Below are 24,882 nucleotides of genomic sequence, written 5' to 3'. Positions count from 1 at the left end.
CTTTTGTGCATTTCCCATCTCCCCTCTTACTATTTTAGAAAGTTAATGCAGCTGTTGCGCCCATCCACAACACAATTAAACCAATGTGACAACAGAATAAGCTAAAAATTGTTTATGACAGATAATATAAAAATCTTAAAGAGCTAATCCTCAAGATTTCAGTCCTGGTTGATTTGGCAGCAACCGTGGTTACCGTGGTAACAGCAAGCGGGGTTTAATACTACAGCAAGCACAACTTGAGCAGCTGCTATGTCAGAAATACAACAGAAGAGCAACTGGTATCCGTTCACAGTGCAGCCCAGCAAACTCATGATGTTTTAATAAAATAGTCAATGAAAAATAATCTCAACTGCGATCTGATTTTATCCTGCACACAGGGAAGAGTTGAAGGTGTGCGGCCTGTCTCATGCTCCATGCAAAATGTAATACTCGTCGCTGTAAAAAAAAAAAATTCCAAAAGTGACAGTTGTCTAGTTCTTTCAATGCATTTTTGATGGACAATCACTGACAGCGCTAACCTATGTGGACTCAGTATCAATGAAAACCATATAGAGAGGTAATTGCCGAAACCTGGGCAGCCTTTAAAGTCATGAACTCCTCTTATACAGTACAAATTTAGTGATGAGAGAGCATCACATGAACATACAGTGTGCCTAGTATGGGGGCATGTTTTAACATACACATGAATGCCTCAGAAACATATACACAGGGTGGGAAAGTTTGAGGCCCGCTGACTTACTGCGCTCTTTGATAGGGGCAGAGCAAGGCACACTGTTCCTGTCTTTTCACTGATGAGCAAATGTGTTTTTGTGGCCTAACTGGGGCAGCCTGTCCCTCACATGGATACAATGGCACATAGGCAGATTGGTACTGTACAGTACGCGGTGTCGGTTGATAACCAGACTGTGCTTCTCGCCCATGAATGGAAAGCACCATGCGGCTGTCTGAACACAGGATGTCACTCGCTGAATACACAGCCTTTCACTTCCATTCTGAGGCCCATTTTAACAGGGCAACAATGCACCATTTGTGCTTTGATATCATGTGTGATCGTATATGCTCATGCTTCCCCGAGGCGTATAACAAAACCTTTCATTTTTTTATCAAGTAGTTAAAAAAAATAATAGTGATCAATAACAGATCATGCTAAGGCTTTGTAGCACTCGGTATAATTTCCAAATATAAAGTACAATAATATTCATGCAAGTCATGCAGTCTTACTTTCCTTTAAATGAGTTAATCTGAGAAATAGAGAAGCAACATGGATCCAAGACACAGTTACAAATCTCGCAACCACTGTAGGTAACTTGTACTCAAATTTTCTTCCACAGTAACTGCCTTGTATTTGGCAGCCGCATTTCTGTATATGCACCACATTTTGTTGTTTTCTCTTTAGTGCACTCAAAGAGCAGAGAAAACCTCTTTTGACAAGTACTGACATTTTCTGCATCGATTCTAGTTGGCCTTGACTATACCTTTGCTGTGATTACTCTGGGTGCTGTCATACCGGATCATTCACCTTTTAAAATTTATTTTCACTCTGTTGGAACCAAAAACCTAATTACTGCTTCAACAGGCCGACTGCTGTCCTTTTTACTAGCGCAGCCCATTTACTTAGTATTCCTCACTAACAGACCCTGTCTTCAAATCAAATTCTGAGAAAATAAGTTCTGTCATTAGTCTTGGAAGCTGTAAATGATGTCTAATGTTTTTTTTTTTTTTTTTTTTTATAGATCATTTCAAATCAATCTGTAAGAAGTAGGACTTTATCTTTTGATATTCAGACTTGGAAATGCGTAACTAAGCGTTTTCCTTGGAGTATTAAAACAAAATCACTTTAGAAAGTCAGATTTCAGGAATTTCTTTTCATTCTTGGAAATTAGGTTAACCAAAGAGGACATTTGGCTTATCTTCATGGTAATAGATTCAACTCTTATTCTCCGCACAGAGTGGAGAGATAATGCATGAAGGATGATTTCTCATATAAAAACTTTTCTATCAACAATGAGTCTTTAATTTTTTATTTTAAAACCCATTTTTTAAGACCATCATTTCAGTCTTTTTAAAACAGCTATGGATCTCATCAACTCTGCCGCACAAGAGCCGACAGCAGTGACTACAGAAACAATGGACCTGAGAAAAGAGGTTTTGAAATTTCAAGGCTACTTAGCTAAAACTGTGTTGTGTCTGTTTATGTTGTAAAACCTTAATTTCGTGATGAATATTCCCCAAAAAGAAAAAAAGTAATGGTCAGGTAACAGCAGATCTTGTGCTCTATAGTTCAACCTATGGTTTGCACAATGCAAATGGTAGCTTTGAACCGGACTTATTTATCTGTGTTACTTTTTCTCAATCATGATTAAATTTAGCTCCTTCCTTATTGAGGCGGTATAATAAACTCAATTAGATGTTGGAGCATCAAAATCGATTTTTCAATAACAGGAAACAGGTTGGAGAAAGGCTACGTTAAGGTTAGCTCTGCAGTGCAGCCACTGCAGTTTGGTTTTTACCTTTGTTCTGTGGTGCCTGCAAATTTAAAATGCTGTTTTTATTGAAAATTACACATTTTTACAGCATAATGACTTTTTTTTTTTATGGGAAAAGAGATGTAAGTTAAATACTGGTCTTAACTCAGTTTACCCAAATATTTAGTTACTGCGTTTTTGGCTTGTTTGGTTGGTACTGTCCATTATACCCTGTTGACCTAGATTTTTGAAGCCTTTGCAGTTTTCTTGTACAGAATACTTCAATCTTCATCGTTTCCAGTGATCTAAAAGTCAAATTCAGGGACAGGGAACTTCAGAAATCCTGACTAGAAAATAAATTGGCTCCACAAATTCCCATCAACATTAATTGGTTTGTCTCCATCTGGACCGAGCTCTCCCTCCCACTTTGTGTGGCTGTACCTTCACACTTCATAGTTCACACTTCACTCTCTTCCACACATTTATTTTTACCTGACACTTAATGGGAACAAGTTCATATTTGATGAATGTTTCCTAAAAGGATTCCTCAGGGAAGTTTGCTCCAGGGAAAGTGGCTTTTCAGTATTTGTCCCTGTACTTTCAGTTTTCAAATAAAAGAGACAGAGTAGCAGATTAATCTGGTTGTGTCATAATCATCGTTAGTTGTTTACCACATTTGGATTTAACTCGCCTTTGATAATTAAAAATTGGATAATGAATAGTGAAATTATCCAAGGCTGCTGATTGGCAGGGCAAAGTAAACAGAGCATTAGCGTCCGTGGCTGGGGCCAAGGTGACATGCCGTTCCCTTCTCCCTGTCTCCATTCACAAGTCTGTGACAACGAACACAAAAGACCAAAAGGCCTTTAGGCAACCAGACATGGCTCCCAAATTGGAGCTAATTGCTTTTTAGCCACAATTTCTTTGGGAAAATGGATCAGAACTTGGCTTGTTCAGAAAGCATCTAAATAGGAGGCAGGAATTGTTCAGTAAATGAATAGCAGCATGTAACAGTTTGTCTACCAAACAGGTTTCATAACAGAGCAGCTTTGTGGAAGGTGCTCCATGACAGATCAATGTGAACGGCTCCCAGTTTAAGCTGAAAGCCTGTGAGACTGTAGCTCAGGTAACTCTCCCACCCTTTTGATTGATTTGTCCAAAGCCGCACGGCCGCCAGTCTGTGTTATCTGTTTAACATCACGGACTCTGACAGGGGTGTTGGCGTCTGGGCTGGAGCTGGCAAGAAGAACAAAAATTGCCATAGCTTGAAGTAGGAGAAACAGAGAAGAAACAGGCGAAGAAAATAGATGTAAAACTTTAATAAAACACTACAGTTCAAGGTGCTGCCCAGAGGAATAATTGTATTGATTGATACGGCGTTTCTGAATAAATAACAACAACAAATGAATGATCTAATTTCATTTCGAGCAACGTGGATGCTTTTGCAGGCCTCTGCTTTACTGGTTTTAAAAATCCCACAAATGAACCTTTTGGACACAAGGCAGTACACGTGAATAGAAAAAGCGAGGCGTGAACGGTGCTATAAATAGCATACTGGGTGGGAAAGAATGAAATAGCGCTACGCACCAGGTTTTAAGAAGTCGAACAGGTGCTCCTTGTGATTAGAAAAATTTTGTTGAACTCATCCGTAATGAAAGTTCATAGTGATTTAGACAATAAAACAAACAAGCAGACAGAATAGGTAAAAAAAAACCCACCCAAAAATACAATTTTTTTTTTTTTTACCTAAACTGAGTCTTCTCGAGCTACAGCTTTTGTTTTTGTGTTGAAGATATGCTCTCAAGACAAGACAGTTTACGGTGAAAGAGCAACATAAATTAGGGAACAGAAGAGTAATATTATGGACCACAACAACAGTTTTAAAGCATTTCTATTTTTTTCTAGCTTGTATTCTTCATTGATGTATTTTTGCTCATGGTACAACATAGGATTATAATTGGATTCTACCAAATAGAAGTTTAGCGACCAGACTACGAATGAATGAATCGGTCATTTTTGGTCCGTCTCTCTCCATCCTCCTTTCAGCCTCGGAGCCCAACCTGAAGCTGCGCTCCCGGCTGAAGCAGAAGGTAAGCGAGCGGAGGAGCAGCCCGCTGCTGCGTCGCCGAGACAGTCCCATCACCACCGCCAAGAAGCGCTCGCTCGACATGGCAGGTAAGAGTCCGGTGTTCAGGAATTTTTTGTTTTAGGCTGCTACTGTGCGGATTTTGATTTCGTGTGTGTGTGTGTGGGTTTCAGACTCTGCGTGTAGCAGTGCTCCCGGCTCAGGCCCAAGCTCCCCAAATAACAGCTCCAACAACATCCCCAATGAGAACGGCATCAATGTGTCAGTCTCCAACAACACAGAGGTAGCACACACACACACACACACACACACACACACACTTACAGAAAGTAACTAGTCACTTCAGTGCATCCGAGGTTTAGACCAATATATGAATTTGCTGATATATTGACTTGTTATTGGTCTCATTTAGTCTCAATTGCGTCTTCTAGTTCTTAAACAAAAATCCCAAATGAACTCACAGACATGCAACACTGTGAATCCCGCGCTCAAGTGTTTTTGTACAATTAATACAGTTGATTCGTTATTTTTTAGTTGCATTCTTCTATTAAAGGCAGTGCCACTGTACATTGCTCTAACCCTCTCCCCGGGAGTTGCTAAACATAAACTACTGCAATTTTTTGGCTTTTACTAGTGAGAAATGTTTTAGCATCAAGTGATGGCCAAGATGCTGATTTATTTCTCCCCTGCAGAAAATAAAATCATCGGGGAACAATAAATATTTATCATTTTTAGCACAAAACTTTCACAGTGTTTAAAGGTTATGTATCATGGCATAAAGCATGAGCTATAGATAGTCTCGGCTCAAGAATCTGTGTATGAGATTAACCCTAATAGGCACAACATTTTAACTGAGAAAGTATACATTGCAACACTTGCACATGACCTACATAAACCTAAACTGGAAATAAATGATGCAGCCTTTTGCTGTCAGAGTAGCTTTGCTCTTCTGTGTGGATGTTGGGCTACAGGTGCCAGTTATTAGTTTTTTAAGCTTAGCAGCCTGAAGCATGTACAAGGCTCTGAGTGATGGGTGTTCTGATGATGGGTCTGCAGAGGAGGAGAACAGCCGAGGAGCCGGCAAGATGCTACTTGTGGCAGCCATTACGGGCACTCGGGTAGCGTGGAGGAACCTTGTGGCTGCGACGATGTAAACAGCCAGTAGGGTGCTAACCTCGCTCTTTCCCCATGTCCGGACGCGTACTGCTGTCGTGTTTTGCCTGTGTGCTGGAGCATTTTCATGATGCAAACACAGATCAATCGTTTTATATGTGCTTGTCCCAGGCGTCTCTGGCCCAGAGGCTGTGCAGCGGTGCTGAGCGGGGCTCTGTTAACCAGCTGTCCCTCTACACTTCACCATCCTTACCCAACATCACCCTGGGGCTGCCCGCCACTGCCACGGCCACTGCTGCTTCTAATGTAAGGAGGAAACTGCCGCAAAGCTGGATGAAATTGCTCGCAGATAGATTTAACTGTGAATTTGTTTATTTGGGGTGAGTTGTCTGTGATAATTTATTCCAAGTCAAGCCCTCATATTCACTCTCTCTTTCCTTTGCAGGTGACCTCGGCCCAGCAGGATGGAGGTCTGCAGCCGGCCCTCTCCCTCAGCCCTCCCTTCCTCTCTGGTGGCCACTTGACCCCCTACCTGGCCGAGGCGGGAGCAGGAACAGGTGGACATGGTGCGCACAGTCCGCTGCTCCAACACATGGTGCTCATGGAGCAGAGCCCGGCACAGAGCCCCCTGGTGACAGGTGAGAGTAGTGAAGTTTTACTAAAGCCTGTAGTGATTAATAGTGATCAAAGTAGAAATGCCAGCTCTGTTAGTGGTAGTAGTTTTGGCAAGATTGATGTTAATGATAGGAAAATCATCAAATCAAATGCAGCTGTGACTAAAAGTAAAATTGTTACCCGGTTTCGCTTCTGACATTTACTGGCGACACAAAGAAAAAGAAACCCATCACCATACTCACAGAGATGTGTGTCCGCAGTGCACTGTGTGCCCCCTTCACACTGACAGACGTCCATTCATTAGCTCAAACTAATGAGCTCCTTTCATATGTCAGCGTATGGTATGAGCATGTGACATGGCTGCATTGTGCTCCCTTTTCCCATCAACTCGTTCACTGGCTACTGCTTTGCTGCTATTTTCAGTGCGGCATTAGCAGTGAATGGGCAGTGACGCACATACAGACGCATGTATTTGTGTGTCCACGCACATAAAAACGTACAGAGAGGGACGTGCGCATGCCCACGCACGTGCCGGGAGCAGAGAGTGAATTTATGCAGCTTTCAATGGGGAAAGTCATGTTTTTTAGCCATCAAAACAGCCCCTCCATATCCAAGTAACACCGACTTTGCCATTTCGTATCAGCTCCTACTTCCTTCTGACTCTTTCTAGCTCCACTGTGCCGTGTGGTAGCTATGCATCAGCAGGCTTTTCAGAAGCAGTTTGATAGTACTCTGGTAATCATTTTCTCCGAAATTTGCTCAGCAATCAAGCTTCTCAGATCATTTCCCAGGCTCGACTGGGGCTTTTTTCCTACTTTTCTCATCCGAATGGTACACTCTAAATGGGCTGTTCACTTTTCCTGGCTCGTGCCATCACAATAGAAGAATCGCAGTATGGCGGCGCAGATGGTAGTTTTGATCTGGTTCACAAATACATCTGCTAACTAATCTTAGGTCCAACAGCAATAAGAGGGAAAGTAGGAATCCATGTGTTGATGTGTGTGCGTCGTAGATTTAGGTTATATTTTAGGAATTTAGCTTCAAGTCTCATCAGTGCAGCTTACATTTCATGGTTTTCCTCAGGCGTCCTGTATTTTTTAAGCCAGCTGTATCATCAGCTGCTTGACGGTCCTCCCCTTCATTCAGACATGAACAGCGTGAACCTTTCCCGGCTGGACAACAACGCGACTGTCTGAGCTGACGCTTCTCTCTGCTTCTGATTTTTACGGCCGCTCTGGAAATGCTGTCATATTTCCCCCAAGCTAGCCACCAAAATAGACCATGTAGTCACACTACCATGAATCATTATGACACCTAGTCTAAATAGTCGTTCATAAGGTGCAGGTGCTTGGAGTGGCAAGAAGACACATCATCATTTAAACACTTGCCATAGTTGACCATATCTTTTCCTAAACAGCTACACGAGCTGAAGCGATGTTGTTGTTCTGCCCGACTGTACCTCGTGCAAATGTAAACTGTTTTTTCTGGTGTTGATCTCCTGGTACAGCTTGGAGTTAAAACTGAGTTTGCAAGGAAGGAAGGGAAGTTGGTAGATGGCCATTGGGTGCTGCGGATCCAGTCAAAGATGACTTCTCTGGAGGCAGAAATTGAAATATATATAGGCTATATCTTGTATATGATACAACAGCTGATTCCGTAAGAAAATGCAGAAAATGGAAAATAGATCCTTAAACTTGATGGCAGATGAAAACATATTAGAAATCCCAGGACTCAGTGTAAGAACAACACACTATGTCACATAAATAGCGCTATCACTGTAATGCACAAAGTAGAGCCTGATAATACAGCCAGGAAAATGACTGCCTTTGTGTCTTAACTGGACAAACAGCATCAAGCTCACGGACCATGTCAGACTGTGACAATGCACTCACTGTTCTTGTTTTCCTGCCCAGACAAATTTGGAACCAAGCTGGTGCTAGCATCTACTCTCTGCTCTTGGGTTCCACCTCCTCTTGTAACTAAAGTCTTCCTTGTCTGTGTCTTAGGTGTAAGCGGCCTGTCCATGTCGTCGGCCGCGTCTATGGCCAAGCTGCAGCGGCAGCACCGGCCCCTGGGGAGGACCCAGTCGGCCCCGCTGCCCCAGGGGAGTGCCGCCCAGGCTCATGCTCAGGCCCTGGCCCTGCAGCAGCTGGTGGTCCAGCAGCAGCACCAGCAGTTCCTGGAGAAGCACAAGCAGCAGTTCCAGCAGCAGCAGCTCCACCTCAACAAGGTGAGGGGTGGAGGCATTAAGTTTTTTTTATGCTCATTTTCCCTCTTGCTCTAAACTTTCCACCCTTTCTTCCAGACTCCTCTTAGTTCTTGGGTGTTCCCTTTTGTTTTTACAAAAGTAGTTTTTCACATTGTTATTAAAGTGTCATATCCAGAAAAAAAGAAGACGCTTGACTCCTCTGTACTTGGGCATCGTGACACTGTAACACCAAAAAAAAAAAAACCCCAAAAAAACAAAAACAAATCTTAACTGGAAAATTAAGCTTCCGCTGTAAATTTTAGCGTTGAATTGTGATTTACAGTGCTCTTTTAACTCCCTGGATTCTATGTTTTTGTACAGCAAGTCGTACATGTTATCATTACATAACATGCTTTTAGCAGTTAGAGAAAGAAGAGGCCACAGATATGAAGTTACATTCAAACAAACAGATAATTAATTAGGCCTATAAGCCGCAGTGGGCCTGCACAGGGGCTGTAATGTAGTTGTTTGTGTAGGCGGCAGCCACTAACATAGCCAGTAACGTGTTGTAGCTGCGTGAGTGTGTAAAGTCCTTGATTTTATTCAGCCATTTTTTTTTCTTTCTCTGCTTCTCCCTCTGTAGTATTTTTGTTTGTGAGTAGGCGGAGGCAGGTATGGGTTAACATGTATAGCAGTGTGTGCGCGCGTGTCTGTGTGTGTGTTTGTGTGTGTGAGAATGCATCCATATCTCTGTGACTGTGGCTGAGACAGTTGCCACGGGCTGCAAGGTAACTGTGCGCTGCCATGGCAACAGAGCGGAAGCCTTTGCCTAATATGGTCAGGGAGGAAGCGAGCAGCCGCTGGTCTGGACGGCTTTACCTATTCGAGCAGAGTACTCGCTGGAGGAGAGGTGGGTGGATGAAACAAGGGATTTCCTCTCCTCCTCCTCCGCCTCCCCCGCTCAGCTCTGCTCTCTCTCACTCCCTCCATATGTTTCAGAGCTCTCGAGTGGCAGCTTTTCACACAAACATCTCTATAACAGCCTCTGGCACGCCAAAGATTCTGAAGGAGTTTTGTCAGGAGTAAAATGAACATCTCCATTTTAAGCTTTGTTTTATTCTGTGGAGTTAATCAGAATAGAGAAAGGGTGAAGACCTTTTTTTTGTTCAATTTTATTTTTTATCCTACATATTATAATGCAGTTAGTGGTCAAACCAGTAGTGCATTAGTTGGTTAATTGATTACCACAAAATCAATGGACACGGATCCTGGGCTGTTTTTTGGATGAAATATGCAATTTGAAGATGTCACCGTGAGCTCTAGGGAATTGTGATAAATATTGTTTACACATTTCTTACAGTTGCAGCCCTAAATATGATCAGTTCAAAGACTGCAATACAAAAACAAATTATGCAGGACTTTTTACTTATATTATCTGATACTAGGATTAATTGATTAATTGATCTGCAACTACTTTGATAATGGATTAAGTGTGTTCAGTTTTTTTTCCTGCACAAATGCCAAACATTTACTGGTTCCAGCTTCTCAAATGTGAGGATTTGCTGCTTTTCTTTGTCATATATGATAATAAACTGATTATTTCAGAGTTTTGGCCGGAAAAAAAGGGCAATTTGAAGATGTCACTTTTGGATTGTGATAAATTGTTATGGGCATTTTTCACTATTTTCTGACATTTTATCGTCCAAATGAGTCATGAAATTTTCAAGAAAAAAATGTATCTAAAAATGTATCAATAATAAAAATAATAATTGCTCTACACATTGTCTGTCAACTTAGCCAAAAGTGTCAGGGTCATTTTATGATGGATCAACAGAAACTGACTGCATTTGTGACCGGTTAAGAAATGAATGAAGATCAGTTTGAACCAGATAAAGAGGAGGTTTGAGGGAAAGTGGAGCAGAGGCGCAGTGAACTGCGACTGGGTCAAGGGAGGAGGTGTAAAATGGCGCGGGGTTGGGGGGGCTGGGGGGGGGGTGTTTGGACGCAAAGAAGAGAGTAGAACAGCAGAGCCGAGGAGGAGGGGGGGTGAATGAGAGCTGGTGAATGCTCTGACGTCAATGCTGTCCCCTGGCACAGAGCCAGGGGTCCCAGAGGCTTACAGCTCTGGGAAACACACACATGCATACACCCCCTCCTAAACACACCTGTAGATATAGCCCGCTCCTGGGACTTCCAGCAAACACTTCTCTTTCTCGCTATTCTCTTAGTCTTAGTCACATCATACGCGCTCGCACACAAGGATTCGGGTACCCTGCGGCCTTGAATGGCACTTTGAATTGTTCATGTCAGTGACAGTGAATGAATAGACAATTGAATCACTACTCGGTTAACAGCAGGCCCCAGAATGAGTCGATGAAAAGTGGCACAACAGGGAGCGTGGAATGTCTCTGTTCGACGAGATACGTTTTGCCCTGGAGTACAGTCGGCAGAGCGGGCTACTCACATTCAATTAGAATGGATATGTTTGAAATGAGCAAGACACCAATCTGACTGAGTAATCCAAATTAAGCTTGTTAAAAGAAGAATGCTCCAGAGAAAGGAATGATTTGCCCGATTTGATTCAGAGAAGAGCGTGCCCGTTTGTCTGAATGTAGCCTCACACATTGCAGGGGATTTGTCACATCCTGCTGTTCGATTGCGAAATAAATTTCACAGGCTAGAATCATCACCCTCGTCTCTCCCTCCCTCCCTCTCACGCTGTGTCCCGCAGATGATGGCCAAGCCCAGCGAGTCACCTGTGGGGCGCCAGCACCAGAGCCACCCCGAGGAGACGGAGGAGGAGCTGAGAGAGCACCAGGATGGGGGAGCTCTGCTGCCGGGGATCACTATCAAGCAGGAGCCCCTCGACCCGCAGGAGCTGCAGGAGGAGGCGATGCAGCAGCACAGGGAGAGGGAGCGGGAGAGGCAGGCGGAGCAGGAGCTGCTTTTCAGACAGGTAGAGGATGGGGAGTGGGGAAAAAAAGGGTTGAAAAATGATACATCTGTCCTAGTACAGCTGTAAAATAACGTGGGCTGAGAGAATCAATATGAAGTTTCAGAGAATTGATTCCAACTCTGCTTGGCACTAATGTATTGTAGGTGTTCCTGGGGAAGTCCTGGAGAGGTTAAAACTATAAAAAAAACAGGCACATAAATGTAATTTTGGCTGTGAAAATATTGCTCTGTGTCCCATGGCCTCCTTGTGATTAAATGCAGAGGAAAAATCGAAGCTGCTTCATTTGTTTTGGCTGCCATCTTTTGGCCATAAGTTGTACTTGCAATATAAAATATATCAAAGTCATTTTTCTTCCCTTTAGTCTTCCGATGCATCTACCTTTCACGCGCTTCACAGAGCAGTTTAGCGAGACAACTGGAGAATTTATTTTCTTTATTTGTGTTTTTCCACTTTTAATTTTGTGTGCGTGCGTGAGCAGCAGGCTTTGTTGTTGGAGCAGCAGCGGATTCACCAACTGAGAAACTATCAGGCCTCCATGGAGGCTGCCGGCTTGTCGATCTCCTTCCCGGGACACCGACCCCTGTCCAGGGCCCAGTCGTCTCCGGCCTCGGCTTCCTCTTTTCCGATCAGCGTCCCTGCCCCCGATCCTCCCGTCAAACCTCGATTCACCACTGGTCAGCATCACCTTCCTCTGTCACTGAAGTTTTCCCGACGTCTGCTCACCTCCAGCAGTTTTGGCTTACGCTTTTTAATGTCAAGTTTGCTGTACCGCTGTGTTGTCCTGATACATGTGTCTTTTTTAAATCCTAAATCGTAGTCTAGCTTCCAATAGTAATTATTCCCACGATAGTAGCCTCCGTCTGAATAAAGATGAAAATACTAAAGGGAGTTAAGGAGGAAATCATTGAGGAAGAAAGACTGAAGCTCCTACCAGCAGTAGATTTTTGTATCACAGGAAACTGCTCAATATTTTGACAGTTTCTGCATGCGCCATAGTTGTAGATTTTTTTTTTTTCATAACAGTTTGGCCTACTTCACTCCCACTCAGTTCCAAACTGCGTAGAAAATTTAGAAGAAAAAAAAAGTGACATGAGAATGAGAATATCAGGCTGTAAAGTTTTACATTTTACTCAGTCAGTTTAATATTATTGTGTATTCAGAAACACTGTGAGTGCTAAGGTGACTGATCCTCTGCTTCTGCTTTCAAAGTAAAAGAGCTAACTGGTCTGCATTGAGACACATGTAATCTGTAAAGTTCAATTAAAAAAAAGATGGATTTTCACAATTATAGCTTCAAATTGTTGCCCTTTTTTTTTTTTGCTGGGAAGAGATTGCACCATTAGGCCAACAATACTTTTAAAACCTGCACTCTGAAACACGACTACCATGGTTTATAATCTGAGGAGAAACACAGAAAACAATCAGCGTGAGATAAAAGTAAAAGAGTACAGGATATGATCTTGATTCACACACGCACATGCTGCCAGTGTTTTAATGAGTGTATGTGTCTGTGTGTGTTCCCTCAGGTTTGGTGTACGACTCTTTAATGCAGAAGCACCAGTGTATGTGTGGAAACACCAACAGCCACCCGGAGCACGCGGGACGGATTCAGAGCATCTGGTCCCGGCTGCAGGAGACTGGACTCAGAGCGCAGTGTGAGGTACGCTAAAAGTGGAAATACCCCCAATGCTGAACATCACACAAAGTAGTAAAATGTATATGAGAGATTTATCCCTCTGTGTGTTTGTGTGTGTGTGTGTGTGTGTGTGTGTGTGTGTGTGTGTGTGTGTGTGTGTGTGTGTGTGTGTGTGTGTGTGTGTGTGTGTGTGTGTGTGTGTGTGTGTGTGTGTGTGTAGTGTATCCGAGGGAGGAAGGCCACTCTGGAAGAGCTGCAGACAGTTCACTCCGAAGCCCACGTCCTCCTGTACGGAACCAACCCTCTCCGACAGAAACTTGATTGTAAGCTCGCACACACATACATACACACACACACACACACACACACACACACACACAGCATCAGCAGTACTCACAGTATTATTTGTATTCACTAAGTGTCTCTAATTTAATGTTCATTTCCTGATCACCAGGTTCAATCACTCCCATGTTTGTACGGCTACCGTGTGGTGGGGTCGGGGTAAGTACAGTTGTAGAGTGTATTAATACACAGGTTTGCAGGGTGATAGAAAACTGACACACAGGTTTGTAAAAAGACATCATCTGAAACTTTCGTTGTTTGACAGAGAGAGAAGAAGGCTGGTTTATATGTATAGAACCTTTCAAACACAGAGGCAGTTCATAGTGTTTTCCATAAGCGATAATGCTTTAGAACATTTACAAAATGCAAAGAAGAGGAAAACACATTCAATTTAAGTAGAATTAAATGAAATAAAATGAAAAGAAGACAAAAAAATCATTTATTACACATGCAGTGTGGGGTTGAGTCTCAATTTGATAAAGAAAACAAAAGTGCATTCGAAAAAAATATAACAATATAAATAAATAACTAAGTTGCTTGAAATTATTAACATTAGGAAGATGGGAAAGTAATAAAGTGTGTGTGTTGTTCTTTTTGGTGATTCAAAAATAGAATACTAGTTTATATCAGCAAAGGTAAACTTCTCAGTTGGTTTAAAAATAACTCTCAACTTCTGCATCTGCGACTCTTCGGTCTCTTTAATGCCCTCACCATCTCTCCATATTGTGGATTCAGCTCAGGGTGTGAGAAATTGGGTGTGCCTCTGTGTTTCCAGGTGGACAGCGACACCATTTGGAACGAGGTCCACTCCTCCAGCGCGGCTCGTCTCGCCGTCGGCTCCGTAGTGGAGCTTGTTTTCAAAGTGGCTACCGGAGAGCTGAAGGTAAGCATGTTCACGCCCGTCTGGTTGTTACCTCAACCTCTTCTTTTCTTTCCCACATCGTCAAGAAAAAGCATATGCTTGAGATTTCATGCTACGTTGGTGCTGCAGCTCTAACCCCCCCCCCCCATTCAGAAGCAGCATTTCTAAACATTAGAGTCATCCCTCTTTGTGCTTGGCTAAATTACAGTGTTTTTAGCGGTGGTTCACCACTACTTAGTGAACGCAGAGGAAACACTGAGTGGTGATCAGTGCCTGTCTGTCTTTCCAGAATGGTTTCGCTGTGGTCCGTCCTCCTGGTCACCACGCAGAGGAGAGCACTCCCATGTAAGGCTACAGCCGTCACTACTCTCAGTTGGAGACACTTAATCTATGCATATACAAATACGAGCATCTGGAATAGATATTACATAAACCATTGAGTTTATTTGCACATAAAGTACTGAGTGCCTGTTATTCTGCCAGCTGTTTCAACGACGGCTTTATTTATTTTTCATATCCTTCTCACAACGTGTTTTAAAGTGCAATATAAAAACATGAAAATTAAGCAGGAAAGTGCTTGTGCACGGCGGAATTTCATCGCAAACAGGACGACTCAGCCCTCCCTCTGTCTGCTGCTGTTTCAGGGGTTTCTGCTACTTCAACTCTGTGGCCATCGCAGCCAAACTGCTGCAGCAGAGACTCAGCGTCAACAAGATCCTCATTGTGGACTGGGTCAGTCTCTTGAGCAACCACATCGCCGCAGTGGGAACGCGGCGAGAGGGCGATTAGTTTGCATTAAACAGGACCAGTTAGATTTGATTCGTCCTCTCAGAGTTTCCTCTCACATGTTTTTAAAGAGGCTCACAGCATGGAGAGGCTTGTGACTATATCATGTGTGTACCATCTACCCCTCAGGACGTTCACCATGGCAACGGCACCCAGCAGGCATTCTACGATGACCCTAATGTCCTTTACCTATCTATTCATCGCTATGACGACGGCAACTTCTTCCCCGGCAGCGGGGCACCTGACGAGGTGAGCGTGTCTTTTTGTTGCAGGAAGTGTCATCGGACCTGATCAAAGCATCGGCTTTATTCTGCTAAATAAGTTGAATTTAAATAAATGAAGTGCTTACAATCCGAAAGATATTCAAATAGAAATAGAAAAACCGGCGGAGGCCATTTTACTTGACAAATGCATTTAACAATTTGAAATGTATTGGACGTTTTGGGGATTGTGTACATCAGTTTGGACATGACCAGCATACACACGAAAAGAAAAAATAAAGAGGCAGATTCTCTGTTTGGTAATGGGAACAAACACTCAGCAGTATTCCCAAATAAAGTTTAAGATGGAGCGGTATTGAAAAACAAACCACTACATTTGACTCAAGTAAAACTGAACGGCTAACAACCAACAGACTAGATGTTCTCTCGTTTCTGTTTGCCCTGTGCATATGAATGTGACTCACTCGTGTGCTGCTCTCTGCAGGTGGGCAGTGGTCCTGGAGTCGGGTTCAACGTCAACGTTGCCTTTACCGGAGGCCTCGACCCCCCCATGGGAGATGCGGAGTACCTGGCCGCCTTCAGGTAACAGATACACTCACACACGCAGACAAAGCGGTTTTGCTTCAGATGGCAGTTAAGACAGAGTTAAGCCGGTTGGTCTTTTGTACATCACCTTGCTTTTTCATACCAGCTTCAGAGTCATCGTGTAAGTGTGGAACATGTGGAAAACAAGCCACATAAATTAGAATTTCTCAGTTTTAAAGGGAGTTTAAAATTGGACAAAAAGGCAGGGCACCATAGTGACACTTATCACCTGTGCCAAGGAGGTGAAGATTGGTGTCCTGTGAAAACCATTCACCTCCAAAACATCAACCTTTCATGATTTAACACAAACTGGTCTTTTTCCAGATCTGTTACGATGCATTTTTCAATCCATTTTTTTTAAAGGGTTTATTAAACTTTCTTTAAGGTCTCTCAACCCATAAAGAAACTCTTCATTATTCAATTTATCTGAAATATACAAAACCACCAAATTTGGAGATAGATTGTTTCATATGGACAGTCATGTTACATTTTCACCACTGTTATTGGACTGTTTCTCAATTTCTGCTAGTAGATTATTGTTTTATTATCAGTAGGGATGCAACTCTTCATCGTTTTCATTTTTTTCTCAATTAACTGATTAAATGTTTGGTGTATAAAATGGTGAAAAATGGTCCATCACAATTTCCCTAAAGCCCAAGGAATGGCATCAAATGTCTCCTTCTGTCCTACCAACCTTTCAAAACTCAAAGATATTCAATTTATTAGCTCATAAGACAAATAAAACCGGAAAATGCTCACAATTGAGAAGCTGGAAGTAGGTAATGTGTGGTATTTTAGAATGAAAAATGATGACAAAAATGAGCAATAATGCAGAAGTGGCCAAGATGAGTCCTACTCCTCGGGAAATGTTTGCTGGATAAAGCAGATAACGATCTAATTTTTATTCTGTTTGAGTATCTCATCCATAGCCATTGAAGCAGCGGCTATTACAGTGTATAATCTTTATACTCCACCCTCCCGCCTTCAGGTCAGTGGTGATGCCCATAGCCAATGAGTTTGCTCCAGACATCGTGCTGGTCTCCTCAGGCTTCGACGCCGTGGAGGGGCACCCTCCACCACTCGGCGGCTACACTCTAACGTCCAAATGTGAGTATGAGATTATATTTAGTGTGTTTCTTATCTCACGCTCCAGCATTTGACCACACAAATCAAGCACTTGCACACAAGTTGGGGACTGACCAAGGCTGGAACTTGTGTTTCTCGGGGAGACAAACTGCTAAAATGTAAATTAACTTCAACCGCTGTAGCGTAACACGGACTCATATACATATCTTCACCTCTTTTCTGGAACCCTTCTCCAGGTTTTGGGTATCTGACAAGGCAGCTGATGACCCTCGCTGGAGGCCGGGTGGTCCTGGCCCTCGAGGGGGGTCATGACCTCACCGCCATCTGTGACGCCTCCGAGGCCTGCGTGGCCACCCTGCTCGGCCAGGAGGTAAGGAGGTCGCTTTGCCAACGCACGAGATCTGAATCCTAATTAATGTTCATTATGCTAAATCAAAGGGCTGAGGTTGGATACAGAATGGATGTGGCAAAGCAGAGCGCGGTGGTCTGGTTGTACGCCAGGCAGTTCCCATCTCGTGTGTTGAATCAGGCTCACGAACCCTCTATTTTTGCTCTCTTTATTTTAGACCAACCTGGTGACGTGAAGTTATTTTAATAACTAGATATTTCATTTTTTAAATCCCATGTTAATCTGCTGTGTTGGAAATGTAATGAAAATAACATGAATTTAAAGAGCAGCAAAACTATTATATTGTGATGAGGACAAAGCTGCTCTAATCTTACTAATACCTTGCAGAATTATCATCACTCCAGCTGTAATTTTATCTCCTACTTCTTCCAGATGTGTGATTTAATCTTATAATATCTGGAGACAGTGGCGGAATTAGTAAGGGAAGATTTTTAAATGCAAAAGTTATGCTTAGTGAAATCGGAAAGTGAAAAGCTGTACTCTCGATTTGATTTGATACTTTTCAGTGTTTTGTGGTCATTTGTTTTGTGTGTTTTTTTTAGCTCAAATGTTAATATTTTACAGTGTTAAATTGGAAAATGACAAATTCCCATGTAAAATATGGGGGAATCTTGAGGATCTTGATTTGATAAAGTTCAGTGTCTCATGATAAGATGTTTCATGAGATACAGAGGTCAGCGGATGATGATAGACTTGCAGTGGAATGAACCGATGTTACATGGTGCATTATTTCCAGGTCGAACCCTAGCAGAAAGTATTAGAAATGCAGGCTGTTGCCTGCTTGTGTTTATATTTTCATCTTCATCTTTTTTGCTTTTTTTTTTTTTTTTTCCTGTGCAGCTGGACCCACTGCCGAAGGCCGTCCTCGAGCAGAGGCCCAACCCCAACGCTGTCCGCTCTCTGGAGAAAGTTTTAGAAACTCACAGTGAGTTGATCCTCAATTGCGTGACGCCGATATACATGACACTGATAATTTTCAGAACTTAACAGTATATTTTTCGTGTCATATTTACAGGTTACTTATATTCTGAGCGAGTAGTAATAAAGAGGCAAGAGTCAGAAGTCACAAAGTGTTGAAAAAAAACAAATTCAACCTTAAATTAATAATGTATCTGAGCAAAGAAAAAGGTGGACATAGATTCAAAATAACACAATGTGAGGAGTTAGGGATTCCATTAATCTTCTGCAGTTTCCCTGCTCATGACATCTCTCTGTGTCATTGTCAAACTTGGTAATGCTCACCTGATGGTAAAGTTTTTAACACTCATCTGTCATTACTTTTAACATTTTTCTATCGTAATATTCACACGCATTTGGGGAAAACCTCAGGACTTTACCTTCAGGCACACACACCTGTCACCCTGCTCTACTGTCCGCTTCATTCGTGTCCCCGGTTTTCTTTTGTCTTTCATCTTCCACCGCTGCTCCGTCCTCTCAGGTAAGTACTGGCGCTCGGTGCACCGCTACTCGCCGCGGCTCGGGCTTTCCCTGCTGGAGGCCAAACGGGGAGACTCGGAGGAGGCCGAGGCCGTCAGCGCCATGGCCTCTCTGTCCGTGGCCAACACCAATACCATGGACCAGAGGTAAAGGATCCAGAATCCCTGCATCAGGGAAGGCTGCTGTGTAGAGAGACAGAGAGAATGAGCTTTCCCAGATTGTTGAGGAATTTGCAAAAATCTTATACATACTGTAGGTTCGGTTAAAGTCAAGTCTATGGCAATTATCCATTAGAAATGCTACATATCGAGGAAGTAAGATAACTAAATAGTCACATTGCAACTAATAATATACTTAAAGGTCAACCGAGAATGTATCTAACCTTGGGTCTTTGCATTTATTAGTTGCCAAGATGGAAATAACCCAACCCCTGGAATACAACCTCAAAATATTTGAAATATTTAAAAAAAACAAAAAATGCAATATAATTTATTTTTTTATTCATTGGTTTACTCAGCAGGGGCAGTGCACATTAGTAATATAATAATAAAAATGCACCAGTTAACCAAAAGGCTATATTTTCATCTGTGGGCCCTAAATATAAGATATTAAAATCACAAAAGTTATTGAAACAATTTCTAAGCATGCAGATCAATAATAAAAAGAGAAGAGACTATTAAATGAAAAAAAAAAAACATACAGGACACCACTACACTAGATTGTCAGGTACAAATGACGTCATAGCTCCAGACATTCAAATTATGAAAGGGGGAATGATAAAGGGTTAATGGGTGAATGTTGGCCTGTGAGTTCAGTCTACGTGAAGCCAACTGGTCAGTAATTTTACAAACATTGCTTGTGTAATTTAAAGTTTGTACCTACGCCTACATTCAGGGACGTTCCTCTCAAAATCCCAAACAAAAGTGTGTGAAAGGTGAAGAAGAGAGAATATTTCCCTCTTTGTAATGGAGCTGCTGTACCTGCTGTACAAGCAAACAGCGGCAGGGCGGGTTGAGTCCCAAGTCCAAGGAGGTCAGGAGGTGCATGTAGAGCGTAGCCGCGGTGCAGGTGATGTCATTTTATCGCTGCTTTGGAGGAAATGTGCCTGAGGTTTGATATCTGTTTATGTGTCTGTTTATTTTCCCAGCAGGCCGGAGGAGGAGCCGATGGAGGAGGAGGAACCACTGTAACGGCGGGAAACACGAGGGTGTCACACTGCTACCATTGACCTCTCCGGAGAAACACCTCTTTGAGCCGCGAAGAGTCTCGACTGATCCCTTCATTTAGTCCCCCTAACCCCACTCACCACGTCAGTCACCTTGATTGGCGGCCCCTCGGCCAAAACGAGGGAGAGGGGGTGGGCTCAGCCTCAGAGAAGGGAGCCAATCAGGAGACAGAGGACTGAACTGGAAAAAAAATTAAAAATAACGGCGTTTCTTTGGCGGCGCTCGCTCAGAGACACTCATTTTTTTCTGTCAGTCTTCGCACCCCCACGTTAGCCCACAGCGGCTAACCCAGTGACCGAGGCAGCGGGCGAGTATTTGCAGCGGGGGCGAGATCAGGTCTCGCCATAGAAAGGTGTGATAACACTTCTGTGCAGAAACATACGGTGCTTTACACAGCTGCCCTCTGACCACACACAGTATGGACACCAGGGACAGCAGACGTCCCCAGCTGTCAAACGCAGCTCGGGGATTTTCTTTTGTCTTTTCTCAACTATTTTTCCCTACAAAATAAGGGCATCCCGGCAACTGAGATAATATTTTACAAGATGCATTCACTGTGGACTTTGGTTGGCCGAAGTTTGAGTAGGCTTTTACAAAGATTTGATGGTGAGAGTGTCACCTCGCCGGAGCAGCCTGTCGTTGAGGGTTGACGAGTGAGAGGAGTGCCTTGGGGAGGGTCCGCTGGATTTCAGGATTGTTCAGGAAAAGATTGCCTTAAGTTAAAAGATTTTTCTCGCTGAGGAATCGGTGCGAGGGAGGGGGACGGAGAATTTCAAGTCCCTTCGGGGACGAGAGCGACAAAAATAAAGCAAACAATCTTTCAGCATGTTTACTTGGATCGTGATGAAGACAACATTTATGTCTCTCACAGCCTCTCTTGAAGAGTTACTTTACTTTTGGATGGATCTATTTTTCTGTAAAAAAGAAAACGCTTTGTAAAGGTAGTTGCCAGACTCAGTAGGAAAAGGTGCAAACATGGAGACCTTCAAACAAGGAAATTAGATTGAAAACTGTCAAAAAGGTTTAGCCTTTGATGTAGCTTCCCTTTAACCGAAGTCATTGCTTTGTAAAACACATAAAGCATGCATTTGAGCGGAGAGACCAGATGTTTTACGCAAGATTTTTGAATGTTAATCCAAAAGAGAAAGCCAAGCAAGAAAAGCCAAAGCATGAGTTTGCATATACAATAGTACTTTCACTCCGCTAAGCTGGCAAGTCGACAAACACTTCTCGTATTGGCCCTTTCAGATAAGGGCTCCCAATACCCAGTTCAATGTTTACTAATTTAATCCTTCACAGATCAAGTGAGCATTTCTTTACGTGTGCCGATCGACCTCCCATGCTTTGCCTGTTGGCAACTACCTTGGTTACTAGTGTGAGCTAAACATTAGTCATGTATATTGAATTGAATATATTTTGAGGGGCAGTAATCGAATATTGCCCGTTTGTATCTACATGTATGATTTCCACATCAAGTTTTCAATTTACAATATCAAAAACGTGTTTGGTAAGCGTGTCCACTTTTTATTTTTTATTGTATAAGATTATTTTTTTAACTTTTTTCATCCATAGATTTTGTTCTGTGTTTTTATCCGTTTTCTGGATAGTTATAGGGCTGCCATTCACATACTTAGTACTATTGTCAGTTCTTGTTCAAAACTTTCTTTCTTTCTTTCTTTCTTGTATTTATCAAAAATAAGGAGCAACACTTTCTTTCTTTCTACGGCTCTCTAAGCCTTTCTGCATTTTCATCAATTGTGTATTTATAACGTACTGTTTATAGGAGATTTGTATATGGAAAATTTATAAATGTACTCTAACTAATGACAGCTATGATATTGTGAGCGAAAAACAGTATGATGTATGATATTACTCTGTGAACTTAAAAACAAAGCAGCATATTTAACTCGTCATCAACTGCACTGTTTTCAAGTTGTCCTTAACTGAAACGTGGTCATTATATGGCACTGCAATTGACTTTTTAACACTTTCAGAGTAAAACATTTGATCACTTTGTTGCCTAACCGATACACTTTCCTCTTGTGCATGGGTGATATGCACTTAACCTTTCAACTGTGACAACATCACACATCCAAAAAAGAGGTTTAGAGGCCGTTTGATGTAGCTACCGAAGTTTTCCTCGGCGGGGAAAGAAAAGAAGGGGACACAGATGTCAAGCGAGCGGAATTTTAACCAGTTTTGGATGGAAAACATCAGCCGATAATTTTAAAAATCTCTTTTCTGAGCATGTGTTGCACTGTCTTGTTTGACTGTCCGTAACATCAGTGTCTTCCTCTTCCCTTTTCCTGCTTGAATTCAACTGATCTGACACTACTAGTAGATCAAATTACATTCAAATTAACCCCCATCCGTCATCTGCTTTGTTAAACACCTGATTAAAGACGACTATCATGTTTATTTTAAGTTGATATCATTTTATAAACTTGTAAAATTTGAGATTAAGTTGATATTTTTTCTTGTCTAACAAAACATTCCACTTGTTACTCGTTTAATTTGGCTTAACATTTTTTTTATTTAAAGATGAATTTGAGGTTTTTTTTGTAGAAACTTTTAATAGTACTCTTTCTTTTTTGCCGTCTGCTCGCGCCAACTTTAACTCTTTGCATGGTTTGTGAGTCAGCATGCCTGCTTGTCTATGTAATAAAAATGTATTTGCACAATAGAAGAATAACACTGGAGGATTTAAAAAACAAAACCTCCCACGGCAACTCCCCCAGAGCACCAGGCGGGATGGTTTCCTTCCTCTCTGGTGTTCAAACAATTGAAAAGACTTTGTCCAAATGACTCCACTGGGAAACATTTGATATTGCTCTTATTGAATATTGTTTCCAATAAGTGAATTTTAACAAGATTCAGCACTTAACAACATGTATGGACTGTGTTTAAGAGAAACGTGCTCTGCCAAACCTCTGCTACATTCACACCTTAAAAAGATTCTCCCAAAGAATGTTCCTCTTTCAAAGATTTTTTTTAACAGGCGCTATTACGGTAGAGAAATGACGGATATCGGTTGGGAAAAGGTTTGGAAAAAAGGGCATCGTCGTTTGATTGTCACACCCACCTCGGCCAGTTCTATATATATATATATATAACCACTGTGGCTCAAGAGCAATTCTTGGTTTACATGTAAATGGATTAAAAAGTTATTTTTTGTTTGTTGTTTGTCTCTATTGATGAAAAATGTTATCTTTCTTTGGGACCTACGCTTTGGACATTTCATCTCTGACATCATCTATAAAATATATTTCTGAAAAATACAAGCATCTGTGGTTGAATTGTTTGGTTTATTTTTATTTATTTATTTTTTTTAAAATGAAATTAATGTTCTCAGAAACTGTTCAGGGGTTAAAAAAGGGTCAAGATTTGGGAACTTTTGGTGCTATATCCGGAATTTTTCACATCAATAACGAGCTGTCTGGACAAAATCTATTCACCAGATCCTCTTGTAACGGTGAAGACATTTAAAGTGTAGTATCCGCTCTACATTCTAGACAAGATGGTAAAACTTCAGATTATCTAACTGATGACGAAAAATCAGATTTATCAGCTGACAGAAAGCCTCAGGGAGATTCTTTTTCTTTAGTGTAGACTTCTGGTGTCTTTCTGGTTTTCATCACCTCAACGAAATGCTGACTCAAAGTCCATGTTAGCGCAATCCAAGCGCAAATAATCAATAGTGCTAGTTGCAGTGGCATTCCTGAAATTTATTTAAAAAAAGACCAGACAGCCGGGAAACCATCCTCGCTTTTTAGGGGCTGTTTCCAGTGTCAATACCAGTGTAGTTCCTCCACTTTTTGACCCGCGCTGGATCTGAAGAACAGTGAATTAGCTGCCCAGCACATGACAGCAATGATGCTAACAAGTATGTCACCAGAGTGGAAGAGGCAGGCCTCTGGTTTGGGGAAACATACGCGAGGGGCATGAAGTCTCAGCTGACTTCCCTTTGAGTGGAAAATCTAATTATGAGACCAAATATCACAAGTGTGCACACTGGATTTAGGCAAAGTCCAAAGCAGCAGCTATCAGGTGACCTCCTCCTTTGTTTCTCTGTATGTGTTGAACATATCTGACTGAATCATTAGACTGCAAAGAGTGTGGTGGAATTTTCTGTGAAGAGCCCTATAAACTAAAGGGCTGCAAAAAAAAAAAAAAAAATTTTCATTACTGGTCTATAAAATGTCACAAAATTATTTCCAGAAGAACAGGTTGAAGTGATCAAACAGCTTCTTGTGTTTGACCGGCTGTCCAAACCCCAAAGATGTTCAGTTTGTTATCATAGAAGATGAAGAAAACAAGCCGAAGAATGTCCTTTAAGAAGATGGAAGCAGTGAATTTGTTGGCTTTTTTGGCTAAAAAGATTACTACAAAATCAAATTTGGAGTAATGATCACATGCAAGTACTGCCAGCTTACTAGTAGCTACAGGGTGTTTCCTTTAGCGAAAAAGAAATATTCATAGTTCATAAAATAATAATTACAAGCAAAGGAAATCAAATGTAGGCATCGCATGTGGGTCATTTATGAATAAAAGATAATGGCAATAATATAAAAGCCTTTAATGAATTAATAATTTAATTAATACGCCAATTTAAAAAGGGAAACCTAGTATATGTCTGTGTCTCTTGAGACGCGTAACAGTTTCGTAGTTAGACATGAACAGGATTATTTAATAAACAGTTAGTTCGCAGCACTGTCACAAACTGCGGTACTGTGTAGTAAGCGTGCGTGCGTCCGTGGGCTACCGGCACCGTCCAATGAGCGGAGAGCACTTCCCTTTCAGTATGCAAATACCGACTCAGATATTTCCTTTCCGCCGACTGTCTCCCCTGCCGCACCAGTGCAATGTCCA

The 24,882-nt window shown here is 42.1% G+C and overlaps 1 protein-coding gene across 5 annotated transcripts in view; it reads left to right on the top strand.

The window, feature by feature from the left end:
* Positions 1-23,287, top strand: part of LOC120798117 (histone deacetylase 4-like) — a 62,282-nt gene extending 38,995 nt beyond the window's left edge. For 3 of the 5 annotated variants that reach the window (XM_040142159.1, XM_040142158.1, XM_040142156.1), the window contains 20 exons: positions 4,512-4,640; positions 4,725-4,834; positions 5,836-5,970; positions 6,110-6,302; positions 8,286-8,509; positions 11,199-11,423; positions 11,902-12,097; positions 12,950-13,083; positions 13,280-13,382; positions 13,514-13,560; positions 14,177-14,284; positions 14,553-14,608; positions 14,908-14,995; positions 15,179-15,298; positions 15,755-15,852; positions 16,844-16,962; positions 17,178-17,311; positions 18,191-18,275; positions 18,789-18,933; positions 19,935-23,287. In XM_040142159.1, the coding sequence (XP_039998093.1) occupies positions 4,512-4,640; positions 4,725-4,834; positions 5,836-5,970; positions 6,110-6,302; positions 8,286-8,509; positions 11,199-11,423; positions 11,902-12,097; positions 12,950-13,083; positions 13,280-13,382; positions 13,514-13,560; positions 14,177-14,284; positions 14,553-14,608; positions 14,908-14,995; positions 15,179-15,298; positions 15,755-15,852; positions 16,844-16,962; positions 17,178-17,311; positions 18,191-18,275; positions 18,789-18,933; positions 19,935-19,977 (2,492 nt within the window). In that variant the 3' untranslated portion in view covers positions 19,978-23,287. Of the gene's footprint in view, positions 1-4,511; positions 4,641-4,724; positions 4,835-5,835; positions 5,971-6,109; positions 6,303-8,285; positions 8,510-11,198; positions 11,424-11,901; positions 12,098-12,949; positions 13,084-13,279; positions 13,383-13,513; positions 13,561-14,176; positions 14,285-14,552; positions 14,609-14,907; positions 14,996-15,178; positions 15,299-15,754; positions 15,853-16,843; positions 16,963-17,177; positions 17,312-18,190; positions 18,276-18,788; positions 18,934-19,934 lie in introns of those variants that run through there. The other 2 variants (XM_040142157.1, XM_040142160.1) reach the window with 2 other exon arrangements.
* The last annotated feature ends 1,595 nt before the right edge of the window (positions 23,288-24,882 follow it).

Source organism: Xiphias gladius, chromosome 13, assembly GCF_016859285.1.
Source record: "Xiphias gladius isolate SHS-SW01 ecotype Sanya breed wild chromosome 13, ASM1685928v1, whole genome shotgun sequence".
NCBI lineage: Eukaryota > Metazoa > Chordata > Actinopteri > Istiophoriformes > Xiphiidae > Xiphias > Xiphias gladius.
The sequence above is the reverse complement of the archived record's forward strand: the minus strand, read 5'-3'. Positions and strand labels throughout refer to the sequence as shown.